The sequence below is a fragment of the Engystomops pustulosus genome, chromosome 9, assembly GCF_040894005.1.
Source record: "Engystomops pustulosus chromosome 9, aEngPut4.maternal, whole genome shotgun sequence".
In the NCBI taxonomy this organism is placed as follows: domain Eukaryota; kingdom Metazoa; phylum Chordata; class Amphibia; order Anura; family Leptodactylidae; genus Engystomops; species Engystomops pustulosus.
The window spans coordinates 40,791,022-40,806,604 of NC_092419.1; the positions used below are offsets into that span (position 1 = coordinate 40,791,022).

At 40.1% G+C, this 15,583-nt stretch overlaps 1 protein-coding gene across 3 annotated transcripts in view; it reads left to right on the forward strand.

Moving 5' to 3' along the window:
* Window positions 1–15,583, forward strand: part of AFF2 (ALF transcription elongation factor 2) — a 380,075-nt gene that overhangs the window by 317,759 nt on the left and 46,733 nt on the right. For all 3 annotated transcript variants that reach the window (XM_072123530.1, XM_072123532.1, XM_072123533.1), the window contains one exon: window positions 15,304–15,466. In XM_072123530.1, the coding sequence (XP_071979631.1) occupies window positions 15,304–15,466 (163 nt within the window). The remainder of the gene's footprint in view (window positions 1–15,303; window positions 15,467–15,583) is intronic.

The following is a 15,583-nucleotide window of genomic DNA, read 5'->3' on the forward strand; positions in this document are numbered from 1 at the left end:
GAGTTGTTTTTACATGTTCATAGGATCTAATACATTCCCCTTTTCACTCTGATAAGATTATAAGCCGAGTGCCGAGCTGTGACTCTGAAGGATAGCTTTGTTCCCCATATACAGCCCTGACAGTCCATGGATTGGTAAAATGTCTCATAACTTTACTAAGTTTTTTCACATCCATGTATGGAGTCCAGTGACCTTCACTGTTGTCCAAATATAAAATTATAGGGACAGAAATCTGTGTTGTAATTGTATTATATGCAGCTGCTTCCAAATCCCTATAGAGTTTTTTCCTTAGAACTCATTCTACATGAGTGGTGGAAAGATGCAATGTAATATCATGGTAATTCTCCAATGAAGTCATTTCACTAGAAACCTCCATTGACCTGTTTCATCACCAGGGATTGTAGTAAACAGAAATCGTGTTTGAACCTTTACAAATATATATATATATATATATATATATATATATATATATATATATATGTGAAAAGTATATAAGAAATTAATTTTTCACTACCGTATGCAAAGAGTAAATGTTCTATTATATGCATTACAGTGATCTTAGTATAAGAAATCAGATTCCCAATGTTTGACTTGCACATCTGCCCACCAGGGGTGTAACTAAGAGAGACAAGGCTCCATCTGAATGGAGCTTCCCTTTCCACAAAATATACATAATTGTATACTCACATAAGTTTCAATCACACATTTATACACCCATGCACACACATATAGAGCCATATATAAATGTAGAGCATATATATATATATATATATATATATATATATATACAGTACAATACAGAATAAACATAACATACTATGTGTTATATACATATTATGATGTACAATGTGCAGCAAAAATGTATATAATGGTATACCTCCTTCACTCTTTTGTGTGTTAGGTTGGATTACAGGGCCCCTTGACACTGTTGGCCCTATTGTTGCTACAGTTGCTATGGCTGCTACCACTGTAGTTATGCCCCTGCTGCCCACATTGGATGAAGACCTGGCAGGAGTGCACCAGCCAGGAGGTGAATTGAGCCTTTTCCCTCAGGCAGTTGTAGCAAGAAAGGGGGTTGCATCAGGGGCACAGTTACCTGCTATAAAACAGTACTTGGCACATACAAGTAGCGTCTCTTTACACCTAATGGCTGCATAGATGCAAGGAGAACTCACTTATTTAAAAATTAAGCTTATGTATTGGTACTGGATGGGGCACAGGGGGTGTCAGTCTATAGCTTGCCTTAGGCAGCAGAGAGTTAGGCTCACCCTTGAGACCTGGTATCGAGATATGGGTTTGAGTATACAACTTTTTAGATTATGTTCATATAAACATCTACCAGTGGTAAATTTGCGAAACAAAGACTCCATGCTAAAAGTCACTATCTCTAACCCTCCCCCCCCCCTGCCCATAATCAATAAAAACTTTTTGATGAATATCCACTTAATGGGCTTGTGCAGGCAAAAGTGGTTGCACCAAATTAATGGGATTGTGGTTGCACCACAAATTAGCTGATCAATAAATAAACTTCTGTCATTGACAACCAAAATATTGGTGAATACACTGCTTCTCTATTTTTAGAGAGCGGCCTACGGGCAAGTAGCAGTGGGCGTAAATTAATTTTCATTATGTAGGCAATGAGTGGGTCAAGACAGGGTTGGCAGCCAATGAACCAGGCCGGTCTGTCTATAGGGACCATAGCAGCAGCTTGGTCTGCCGCCATTAGCAGTTTGTTACCGGTATTTATAGTTATAGGAAAATAATATTAACAGTACTGTGCATTCGAGTCAATCATTAAAATAGAAACCTTATCAAAAACAATGGAAATTTTCATAATCTGAGATACATCTGAGTCTTATAGTGTTGGGAATTGAAATCATTTCCAGTTGTCATGTAAAGTATTCCATTAATATCCTGCCATCCATTTCTAATAGCGGATGCATTATACATGTGTCAGGTGTTTCTTTTATGGTGCCAGTGCTAATTGCTTCTTGTTCAGTGTCCCTGAATATGAAAACACTAGGCAATCTGACTAATTGGGATCACTGATAACAATGAATAGCTGCACAGCTGAAAAATTTAGTAGTTCTGCGTGATTACTCAATACTAATGGGAACCAATATATTCTCTGCCATATGCTCCTATAGACACATAAAGTTGCACAGAATAAACAAACTGCATAGAATGAATAATATATGTCAAAGCAAACCTATGGCTTAACTTTCCAATGCTGCATTATATCATAGCTAGAGGACAAATGATCCCACAATGACCTAGACACAACTTATCTCACCAAGTTTCTCAAAAAAGAAGATTTCTCTAATTTCCTCCTGAATCCAATTTTTGAAATTCATTTTATTTTTTCATATGTAATCAAATCTAAATTCTGTTCTGTTTAAGTTATCAAAACCATAACTATTTATTATATTTATTATTCTAGTCCCAAATAATTTGTTTTAAGTTCCTAAGTAAAATCTTATACTGTAGAATAAAGCTGACCATAAGAAGTGGATATTGCCCCTGAGATCAAAGGTTTACTACATATTCAATACCAACAGCTTCATCCGTCTCTCGATGTAAAAATTTTGGGACACCTTCATATGCAGTGGAAGGTTGGGCAGTCCTGTGAAAACTGAATGTTTTGATTACATTAATCTCACATGTGACCACTTTACGGAAAAAAATGGACAGCAATGAAGAAAGGGAAAGACGTTAAATTGATAATGTTAGTGGTGCCTTAAGAAGACTTCAGACCTTTATGGGGGAGTTCCTGATGAATGGCCCCCCTTAATACCAAGTGGGTGTGGATGGGTGTGAAATTGGCCATTAGGGGGCCACATAAGATCACCACCATTTCCTGTTTATAATTTTAGGACAATTCTACCCCAGGCTAGAGCCTTTTAGAATATCTGGCATGACTTGTGGGGCTGGATGAAGTCCCTCTTTTAACTCATTAGGGAAATTAATAGTGAAGCAATTTATTGGAGGTTCTCCAATTTAATTCTCTACACATCTATATTATACATGTGGATATGTAAATCTTTCCATCATCAAATGTATATTTGCTAGTTGATACAGGTGTGTCCTTGTCTGTTACACTTCTTAGCTAGTAATATTCTAGTTGTACGAGGTGACTAGCTTTGAAAAAACACAATTTTGTTTGTTATATTAGGTGTATTTACTACTAGTAGAGATGAGTGGGTCCGGGGTTTGAGTGGGTCTTTTCCCCATGGGCAATCACATTTCCCCGTTTTCCCCATGGGCAATCACAGTCATAGCTAGTTGGCTGTGGGTGACAATTTGTGTTTGGATCGTGGGATGCACCCAAACCCCGGACCTGGACTTAGCGTAACTAAAATTACTAGACATGCTTTTGGACTAGACATGATATTTTCATTGGTTCAACTATTTGGTGTTGGTGTGTACTCTAAGACAAATTGCTGAATGCCTTTCGAAGAACGCAGCACACAATACAAACAAAGCCACCAGTGAACTCTTTGCAAGGATGTTTGATTGGAGGGTTGATGCTTTAGTACATCTAAATGAATGATGTACATGCAGCCACCAAATCAGGCTTGTTTGTCCTTAAAATGCCAAATTCTGTGATTTCCCCGAATGTAGATTCACAATGGCCCATAATGAGCGACACCTGTGCACTACTCAATTAAAGAATTGGTCTTAATTATGGAAAGAGGGGTGTTGGGATTCCCCCAATAAGAGATTACAATATGTTTTTCTTAATTGAATTCCAAGATTTTAAAATAAAAAGTGTTAGAGCCTGGAATTTTTTCAAAAGGAACATCCATACTAGAAATTACAAATCCGCCAACTGCTTGCAGCCAGGGAGCCAAATTGCAGTCAAAACTCTTGGCAAGTGAGTTTTCTTGATTATCTCGGTAATTGAATATCCGTTAAGCATTGTGTGTAATTTTATCAGAAAAGTTTATTTATTGTACATAAGGCTGTCAGTAATACAGACATCATCAGACGCCTCTGGTGCTCCGTCTCCACTGCCGCTGGAAAGACTGAATGGATATTGATGTCCTCCTCTACACGTGAGAATAATGTGCATAGAACGTGCCCAGCTTTACTTTTTTTCATACAAGTATTTTGCATCTAATTGCTGATCTATATAATGACATTATACAATGCTGCTATAAGGTTTATTTTATTATGGTTATTATACACATTTAACAGTTAATAAAGATGTTTCAATGGATTGTTAAAGAGATTGGATTGTTATAAGTGTAGAATTATTATTTATTATTTTACATACTCTTTAAACCACTAACTGGCCAATAAAGCCCACTTTTGAGGTATAATTTTACTCTGGGTTTTGTTTGGCACTGTAGATAAAAACCTCTACTAATTCACAAATAGAAGATAATGTTAGACACCATGATAACCCATTGGGGGGGGGGGGATTGATTAATTCTGTCGCAACCTCGACAGTCGGCTTCTAAGATTTGATGATGGAAAGCATAGTCCAATGTTTTAAAGTAGCCATAAAATTGCCAACACAAATGAGATGTGTGCCAAAATCTTACTTGGGCTGCACCTGTTTTTCTTTTTCTTTTGATTTCAGACCATTTTTTTCCTGGTCTGTTCAGCGCCAAAAATTGTGCCTAAAAAAGCTGACAAACTCAACATAAATGTGTCAGATGATGTGGAAAATATAGGCCACACCCATAGGCCAAAAAAAGATGGATGAGTCAGGATGGTCGGAAACATCTGTTCTTTTTGGCGCAAATGCATTATAAATGATCCGCAACCCTTTTGCGCCTAAAAAAATGTGAGTTTTCGACAACTTTTTTGGTGTATATACGATAGAACATCTGCCCTACTGAGTTTATATTATGGAAATCACTGATGAGCTATAATGATAATCAACCTATGACTACAATTTACTGGAATTTCTGACTGGAGTAGTCGTGGAGGTAGGTAAAAATTAACTTTTATTCAAGAATTATTTAAAATGGCTCCAGCATGACAAACAAAACAAAAATGTTCAGAATGTACAATGTATTATGTGACATTCTGCAGAGCCAGAGGTAAGTATTGCTGCGGGCATATACAATACCACAGGTTTATTACTGCTATGGGCAACTTTGGTGTAGGTTAGGGTCGCGGCAAATTGTATTAAGCTGCCAACCGATCCCCCAATGATGAGAGATCGTGGACCTTCTGAACCTATTGCCCAATAGTCTGGCTCTAGTAGCTACAGATCACTTAAATTCTATTAGTCCCTGCGCTCAGGCTCTACGCGTTTCGCCCTGGATGCTAGGGCTCATCAGGAGACATAGAGCTGGGACATCAAGCGCTGTTATGCCTAATCTAATACATACAGGACAGAACATAAAACATAGTGGAACGCCGGCGTCCTGATGGTGGGCGCCGGCGTGTGTTAGTCGTAGCCACTGGCGCGGCGGAACAGCCGTCCTTATATTCGGCATGACTCCGCCCCCCGGCCAATGTGGGACCGCACACTGGATGATGCACGAGACTGTCCACCTATCCAGGGGAGTCGATTGCGGGCTGGAGCACGTCGGCCCCGCTGATAGGTTGTGGAGAGCGGGTATTGACACCAGCCCTCTATTCAGACCCCGCCCCTTCATCGGACGGCGGACAGGTAAATACTTTTTCTTTTTCATGGCAAGGCAAAGAAAGATACCGGAGCACCCCGGTATTAGCAAAAGGGGTGGTTACTCCTTAATAATGCTGAGATGCAGGAGATTATGCGGGCCCCAGTTATTCATAAGCCCGATATATTCCTGTAGAGGCACTAGATAAATGTCTAACGCATTAGTCTACATGTATAAAAGTAAGGTGTTAAAAATTCAGAGTTAAATAAACGGTGCAAATGATATTGCATCATTTAAACCATCAGGTTTAATGCACTTCATCCGGAATATCCACTGAGATTCTTTTCTCAGGATGTTATTATTCCAGTCCCCCCTCCTTGGGGAGGGTCGGATCCTTTCAATGCCCTGAAACCTCAGAGCATTAAGGTCACCACCATGGTGTTGATGGACATGGTTGGCCAGGGGTCTATCCTCGCCCCTTCTGATATTCCCAATATGGTCGAGAATTCTTACTCTCAGTTCTTTAATGGTTTTCCCGACATAGTTTAGGGGGCATGGACAAGTTGCAAGATAGACCACTCCCATTGTTCTACAATTGATGAAATCTCGGTTGGAGTAGGTAATGCCTGTTTTGACACTCGAGAAAGTTTTACTCTGGTTGATGTGTCTACAGGCCTTACATTTACCGCATCTAAAGGTCCCTTTGATGCTGCATTTTTGTAGCCAAGAATTCTCAGAGGTAGCCGATGTGAGATGGCTATGGACCAGACGGTCACCAATATTCCTCCCTCTTCTGTATGTTATGGAGGGGTATCCTTCAATCCTCTGTTTCAGATCCTGGTCGTATTTCAGGATGTCCCAGAATTTCCTCAAGATATTGTTAATTTCTTGGGCTTTTTCATCAAATGTGGCGATGAGTCTGATTTTATTGTCGCCATCACTTCGTTGTTTTGGGACCAGTAGAGAAGATCGGTCTTGGTCTCTAGCAAAGGACCTGGCTTCATCTAGAATTTTTTCAGGATATCCCCTCCTCATGAAGCGTGTCTTCAATTCACTGGCTTTCATTTCGAAGTCAGAAATATTGGAGCAATTCCTCCTCATCCGGAGGAACTGTCCCTTGGGGATTCCTTTCTTTAGGGCTTGTGGATGATGGCTTTGCCACATCAGCAGGTTGTTTGAGGCCGTTTGTTTGCGGTAAACTGAGGTGCCTAAGCTCCCATCCTTCATGATGGTGATCGCGAGATCCAAAAAGGAAATCGTTTCTGATTGGATTTCTGACGTCAGTTTTATGCCTAAATCATTGTTATTCAGGACCGTAACAAACTCAGAGAATGATTCTCTGGTGTCCGTCCATAACACTAGGACGTCATCTATAAATCTTGTCCACAGACATATCTTGGATGTCCATGCGTCCATTTCCTCGGTGAAGACGAAATGCTCCTCCCACCAGCCCAGGAATAAGTTTGCGTATGTGGGGGCAGCTGGGCTCCCCATTGCAGTTCCCCTGAGCTGGTGGAAGAAGCGTCCGTCAAACAGGAAATAATTATGTTCTAAAATGAACACCAGAAGGTCCATAATCAATTGGTTATGGTTAGATAGGTGTGAACCTCTCATGGATAAAAAGTGTTTAACCCCCAGGCATCCTTTGTCATGTGGAATGGAGCTGTATAATGCTTCCACATCTAAGCTAGCCAGCAAAGTCCCCTGAGGGATGGTAATCCCATCAATTTTCCTGAGGACATCCATGGTGTCACGCACATAGGATGGCAAAGCCAACACAAATGGACGTAACACCTTGTCTATGTATGTGGATATCCCCTGTGTCAGGCTATTAATGCCCGAGACAATGGGGCGACCCTTTAATGGGGGGTACCCCTTGTGTATTTTAGGGAGACAGTAGAAGGTCGCAATGGTGGGATATTTAGGCATTAAAAAATCGAATTCTTGTTTGCTGACTAAGCCTGTTTGTAATGCTGAATCCAGTATCTTCAAGAGTTGGACAGCAAACATTTGAGTGGGATCCTGTGGTAAGGTTCTATAGCAATCTTTGTCCCCTAGTAGTGACTGGCACATCGCCTTATAGTCAGGTTTATCCATAAGTACCACGTTCCCCCCCTTATCCGATGATTTTATAATAATAGATTGATCTCTTTCTAAGGAAAGAAGGGCGTGTATGTGGTCTTTGGTCAGATTAGAGTAGGATCTATCTGAGAGTGACATTGAGCTCAGTTCCCTCACTACCAGTTCTTCAAAGATATCAATAGCGCTGGTATCAAACACTGGAGGGGTGGATTTACTCTTGTTCTTCAAGTTCGTAAATGGGCCCTCACCCACATTCCTTTGGCCCTGTTCCCAGAGCTCTTCCAGTGTTTTTAGATTGGAGAGATCTGATTCATCAATACCTAACGTATGGCAAGTTTTACGGTCATTGATGGCCATAAATTTGGCCCATCTCAATTTCCGTGTGAATAGTGCCAGGTCTTTGACCCACGTGAATAGATCGAATTTCGATGTCGGGACAAAAGATAGACCCTTGGCTAAAAGTTGCTTTTCCGCCGTTGAAAGAGGATGTTTAGAGAGGTTAATGATTTGTAATTCATCATTTGGTTTCTGAGATGAGAGTCTTGTATCAGTCTGGTGCTCCATGTTCACAGTAGTATGGTGGGAAAAAGTCGGGGGTGCTAGGGTGGTGGTTGATCTTTGCGCTCGCGCAACAGATATTGAGTTATTGGGGGGACCTGGGATAAAAAAGATCTATCACTATCTAGGTGATCTGTTGTTCCTCTTCCTCTTCCTCTGCCCCTTCCTCTAGATCTCCCACCTCTCCCTCTTGCGCCCCCTCTTGGTGTTCCTCTTTTGTTCCTATTGTCACCCTTATATCTCGTGTTTGATTTTTCTGTGTCTGATATTTCGTATTCAGACGCCGAGTTTTCAGACTCAGATATCGTTTGTGCTAGAGTCGTGGCATCATACGCTCGATTTTCCTTGAAATCTGCTAGGTCTCTTAGATATTGGAAATGTTTCCTATTTTTTATGTAGTTGGTATATTTCTCAATATCTGATTGCAGATTTCGTTCTCTTTTTTCAAACTCTGAGTCTGAGGAGAAGGATTTTGCACTTGCGATAGCCTCTTTGAGGCGCGTAGAATGTTTCTCAAGTGCTAGCTTCTCTTCTTCCAATAGTAACCCAATTAACCTGAGAGAACTCTCGGTTACTTCCTTCTCCCACTTATTAACCAAGGTTGGATTCCTGAATCTTTTAGCAGGTACTATTGGATTGCGGAGGCCTCTTGGAACAATCTTATTTTCAAGGTAGTTTGTTAACCCTTGTATTTCCCACCAAGACCGAGTGTAGTCTTTATAAACAGACGAAAGTGCTCTAAAAGCGCTTTTAATGGACGTTGGATTAGAATTTTGTGGTAACTCTGTTTCTGAAAACACTGTTTTAGCTTCATTTAGCCATAATTCAGTATTTATATCGTTGGATAAAAATCCCGCCATGAGAAATGAAAATTACTGAGCTCAAAAAACGAACAGAATAGGGAAATCACTGATGAGCTATAATGATAATCAACCTATGACTACAATTTACTGGAATTTCTGACTGGAGTAGTCGTGGAGGTAGGTAAAAATTAACTTTTATTCAAGAATTATTTAAAATGGCTCCAGCATGACAAACAAAACAAAAATGTTCAGAATGTACAATGTATTATGTGACATTCTGCAGAGCCAGAGGTAAGTATTGCTGCGGGCATATACAATACCACAGGTTTATTACTGCTATGGGCAACTTTGGTGTAGGTTAGGGTCGCGGCAAATTGTATTAAGCTGCCAACCGATCCCCCAATGATGAGAGATCGTGGACCTTCTGAACCTATTGCCCAATAGTCTGGCTCTAGTAGCTACAGATCACTTAAATTCTATTAGTCCCTGCGCTCAGGCTCTACGCGTTTCGCCCTGGATGCTAGGGCTCATCAGGAGACATAGAGCTGGGACATCAAGCGCTGTTATGCCTAATCTAATACATACAGGACAGAACATAAAACATAGTGGAACGCCGGCGTCCTGATGGTGGGCGCCGGCGTGTGTTAGTCGTAGCCACTGGCGCGGCGGAACAGCCGTCCTTATATTCGGCATGACTCCGCCCCCCGGCCAATGTGGGACCGCACACTGGATGATGCACGAGACTGTCCACCTATCCAGGGGAGTCGATTGCGGGCTGGAGCACGTCGGCCCCGCTGATAGGTTGTGGAGAGCGGGTATTGAGTTTATATTATGTAGGAAGTTTACTGTTTGCTTAATCAATACAATCTGATGAGTAGGCTCAGGTGTAAGGGAGACCTTGGAGGTCAAATACACATAGCATATGTGTCCTGTCTTGCTAACATAATGTGGCCCCCTACCTAATAATACCGCATCTTGGTAGTGCCAGACAAAATACTCAAATAGAATCCAAAATTACCCATCAAAGAGAAGGGAGAGAAGGCAATAATACAATACACAAGTGGTTTAGTTTTAAAATGTCAAAAACTTTTATTAATGCTACAATACATAGTGCAGTTTAAAAACCATGGAGCCAAAATTGTGGCCTCAACGTTGATGATGTCCACAGGATACAACACAATATTGAGTGGTGAAACACAGAAACAAAAAAGGGGCGGTCTAAAACCGGGCGAGGTGGAGCTGATGTATATGTATATGCCAGTATAGTGAGCTGGTCGCCAAAGGGAATGGACCCTGTGAGAGCTGTCTAGAGTCTGCATGGTGTGCACAGCATGAAGAGGGCCGCTGGGATGTGAGTCTAGTACACCAGTCTAGTAAATAAGGCTGCCAGTTCTTACCTAATGCTCGTAATGTTGCTCCAACGTCCGGGAAGACCGCCTCCCCGTTGGGGAGTTTAATAAAAGTTTTTGACATTTTAAAACTAAACCACTTGTGTATTGTATTAGTGCCTTCTCTCCCTTCTCTTTGAAGGGTAATTTTGGATTCTGTTTGCTTAATCAGTAAAAAATGAAATGATACCAACGTAATGATAACTATAGAATAATTTCTCTATTGTAACTAATAATAGCCATAGATGGCTGTGTTAGCATACCTTTGTGTGTGTTGTTAGTAGCAGCAGGACAGTGAAAAATGCATTTAATTTGAGAATTGCAGCTGGACTTGGACCACTGGAATTTACTGGGGTCCTATAAGAGATCCCATAGAACAGCTTCCCCCTCTACGCTCAGAGCAATAGCAGACTTATGCTTAGGTATTAGAGCAGAGGGGAAGGACAGTGGAGCAGTTTAAATATACAGATCTAAGAACACAAAAGTGTGAGGACACTCCCACATGCCTCAATTCCAGCTACAATTTTTGGTATATAAATCCATTTCCCACAGCCCTGCTGCTACTAATAAAGCACACAATTATATGACTATACAGATCTCTTGAGCTGCTACCTAACACTATCATCAGGTTTGTATTGTTCAAACTGTTGGTAGATTCTCTTAAACAGATTGCATTTAATATGCTAAAATAAATCTCATATAGTGTGTATTGATGTAATTGCATAATGAAACATACTTGATGTAAATCTAATAATCTTAGGCAGCACATCTTTTCTGCTATTCATTCTTACAGGTGTAAGCTATCTAGCAGTCACACCTGATGCTCAGAATTACATGTGCAGTTATAAAACCTAATTGTCTTTGCTGCGTTACGACTCGCACTGAATAAAACAACAGTAGATGTTGAAGGGAGAAGTAACTAGTTCAACAAGGATTAAAAGCCAATACATTAATCCTCCAACATCTTTAGGGTAGAATTAAATGTGCAAAAATCAATGCGATTGTTGTGTAGCTCTGATAAGTAGTTAGTAGCAATTACTTTGGCCGCCAGTTTGTATTAACAATTGCAAATTTTCTAGCAGATGAATACCTTCCTGGTAAATGGGGTTATTCACGCCTCTTATGTGCAGTTACAGCCTAAAGAGACCATGGTAATAGTGTGAATGAATGTAGACACTTTAAGGGGCATTACCATGTACAGTAATTAATTATTAGCATATTCCAGGGAAATATCATGTTGGCTTGTATGGAGTTCTACCATTAAAGGTAACATTCCAATCCCAAGAATTCTATCCTGCACTGGGAAACTACTGTACAGACTTATTGAAATCAATTTAACGTCTTAATTTTCATTGGACAGTGGGTCGGTAAAAACCAACACCTTGACATATGAGCAGAACCAAAATTTCCCTACAGGTCCAGGGTTTGGGTGCGCCCTGTGCTGCTTGGACAAATTGGGGCATATTTACTAAGGGTCCGCGGACCGCATTTCCATCGGGTTACCCGAATAATTTCCGTTTTGCGCCGCATTTAACAGGGGTTTTTGGTGCACGCGATCGGATTTTGATGCAACCGCACCGATGTGACACAAATCGGGGGGCATGGCCATCCGAGAACCCGACTGATTCGGACTAAGCTTGGGATTTAAAATTCTAATTATGTTGCAAAACATGCACTCACATACACCCGGAAGAAGAAGGTGAACTCCGGCGGACCTGAGCGGGGAAGCAACACATGCAGGATATCGGGCACACAATCTTGGTGAATCGTGCCGGACTTCATCCTCGTCGGACAGTACGGATTGGGGATCACGACAGGACTTGGTAAGTAAATGTGCCCCAATGTCGTATTGGGTGCCTAACAGTCAATCTGTCAAATTAATGTGCCTGGCTACCACACATGGCTGTGGTTGGCCAAGGGGACATCTCTTGCTAATCATATCCATGGCTTGTTGCCAGGGGCATTAAATTGCTGGATTGGCTGTTTGGCAGCCTTGGGTGGGACAAGGAAGGGAAGTTCGGATGTGGTGATCTCTACTTATCAATATTGAGTCCATTTTTATTTCTAAAAACTTTTGATGGATACCAAATGGTTAGATTTTAAGGGAAAAAATTATATAGAGACAAAATTGTTGCACTACAAGATACAGTTGGTACTAAAACTCCTAGACTTACAGGTTCCTATACAGGGATTCCTCCCACGTGCAATGCTAAATAGAGCTATGGCCTCATGTAGATGGAGATATCCCCTACGGATAGGGTATAAATTGTATTTTACTTTTGTACATAACCTCTTCTGTTGATGACTATCCAACTCGCAACTATCAGACACGTGACTGTCCAAATTCATATGATCCTAGATAAAATAAGTATATTCGTAACAAAATTGTCACACACAAGAAGAATGTTATAGATACTACTATTATCTACTAGTGTCTACTATGTTATAGATACTACAACGCCACAGTTTTGGAAATAACCTCAACAGTTTTCATCACCCGACACATAAAATATTCAAACTTTTATATTTAATTTCCTAAGGCTTTAATTACCGCATATTGTGCCCCATATGACCCAATCTCAACAAATCAAATTCACTCAAAATAGATCATCCTATAAATATTTTATGGGCTTAGTTTCCCTGTATTTATCAGAAATGGTTGTCATTTCCAATAAGTATTTAATGCTGCCAGACTGACATGTTTGACAGTATTCCCGAGAATTTATAGCGAGTTGTAGTGATTAAAATTTAAGAAACTCTTAGCATCTGTTCCATTCATTCAAATATTGAAACGATGAAGCTTTACATGAATCCGGTGTGACCATTAATAATTCAATGCAAAGTTTTCCTGAGATTTCTCTTATATCATAAGTCAGGATGTTTGTTATAAAGCAATTATGAAGGATGGGAAGTGACATATGTAATAATACGATATGAGATTACTGCACCTTCTTGTAAAGGCAGCTCTAAATATAAAAAACATAAATAATTCACCTGCCCTAGATTATTGGTATGAGGAACAGAAAGGTTTACAAATTGTTATCCGGTATTTGTTTTGAGTTTATATGATGATTATGACATTTGATTTACTCCTATAGGTAATGTCACTCTTACTAAAGTGTATCAGCATGCAGTCAAATCATCTTATGTAATATCTTAACAGTGACATATTGCCTTAGTAAAAGTGGCTTGTGGCATTGTGGACCAATTATATATCTTTTATGCTGCATATTCTATTTTGTAAAATGCATTGTGAACATAAAATGTAAATTTAATTTTCAAAATTTTTTTGAAAATTTAAAGTATATACTCGAGTATAAGCTGAGGTACCTAATTTTAACACCAACACTGGGAAAACTGATTGACTCAAGTAAAAGCCGAGTGTGGGAAATGCATTGGTCACAGCCTCCCCGTATATAGCCAGCCAGCCCCTGTAGTATATAGCCATCCCCCTGTCATCAGGACCGCGACAGCTATGTGTGCACAGCCCAGCCGGCGCACAACTGTGATGTCAGCGACGGCCGACATCACAGTTGTGTGCCCCGGCCGGGTCGTGCACAGGAAATGTCACAGACCTGCAGCTGGCATAAGGAAAGAAGAGGCGCTGCCCAAAGAGCTGTCGCACACATAAAGATAGAAGAGATGCTGCCTGGGCTGTCGGAATGGTGAGTAGTCAGTTTTTTTTTTATATACCCGAGTATAAGGCGGGTGGGGCACAAAAATTGTGCTGAAAAACTCGGCTTATACTTGAGTATATATTGAGTATATTTCAACTCTCTCTAAAGATGCAAGACAAGTTTATAGCCGTGATTTTGTGGAGATCTAAGGGAAACTATTTTTTAAATTAAAGAGTGCACTATCTTAAGCCTGCATTTAATCGGATTGGTGAGTGCTGCTTCTTTTTTATTTTTTTCTTCTATATACCGCAGAGACTCACTCGTCAAGCTGAGTACCACTGCCGATATTTTAGAGACCAAAGAGATGTTGATATCTCCCATTTAGCTACTTTCGCGGTGTGAACCCTGACATATTGCCCTGCGGTGCCCTGCCATATTTTCTACCTGGTGACTTTTAGCACCCTTATGTCATAAAACCATGAATCATTTTTTGAAAGACATCTTTCCTTTCATAAAAAATAGCACACAAAAATATTTATAACATTTGTTAAGAACATTGTGGAAAATGTGTTAAGACTGGCCCATTGGATTTTATAATAGCATAAATTAGTGTGAGATATTCCCAAATTTTCTTACTTAAGGAGACCCAATTTAAAGATGACCCCTAGTTACAAACGGACCTCTCTGACCACTTTGACCTCTGGTGAAGCTCTCTGATTGCATTACTTTAGTCCCAAGCTGCAATGATAAGCTGTAAGGTGTCTGTAATACAATTTTATTGATGATCTTTGATTTCAGAACTACACAAAATTTAAAAAATCCAATTGTCAAAAAACATTTCTGGAGTTACAATATACAGATACAAAATATAACAGTTCCGACTAACATACATATTTAAATTGAGTACAAAGCTAAAAAACCTCTCTTGTATGTAACCAGGGGACCGCATATGGTCATGAGGTGTATTATCAGCTCCTTTCCAAGGATAATATACACAGGCCTCCAGGGTAGATGTGGACTACCCTTTAGGGTCTCCTACTTTTATCCACACTAACTTGTGAATTATGCAGGTCTTGATATGCTATAATTTAAGGGATATAACAGCTTCTCACCCATTTTCACCATGAATATTTTTATACCCTGTAAAGACTATAACATAAAATCCATTATTTTGATATATATTATGTTACTATAAGGTCTTAATAATGTATTTCACTAGGTTTTTATTTGAGGACTGGCTTTAAGATTAATTTAAGTACTTTGTGTTTTCTAGTGGACTTCCTTTGCCAACAGTTCATGGTGCCAACCTGGTAAATTCAAGTGGAGGTTCTGGAAGTTCTAGTGAATCTGAAACCAGCTCTGAATCTGACTCAGACAGCGAGAGCAGCTCCAGTGACAGCGAATGTAATGAAGAAAACCGAAATGTAACCCCAGAGGTAACATTATATATAATGCTTTTCTTTCAGAACCCTTATACATGGTTGATTCTTTATTGACTCTTTGCATTGAACGTCCAGCTAGGAAGTAGAAAGAATGTCAGGAAAGTTGAGGAT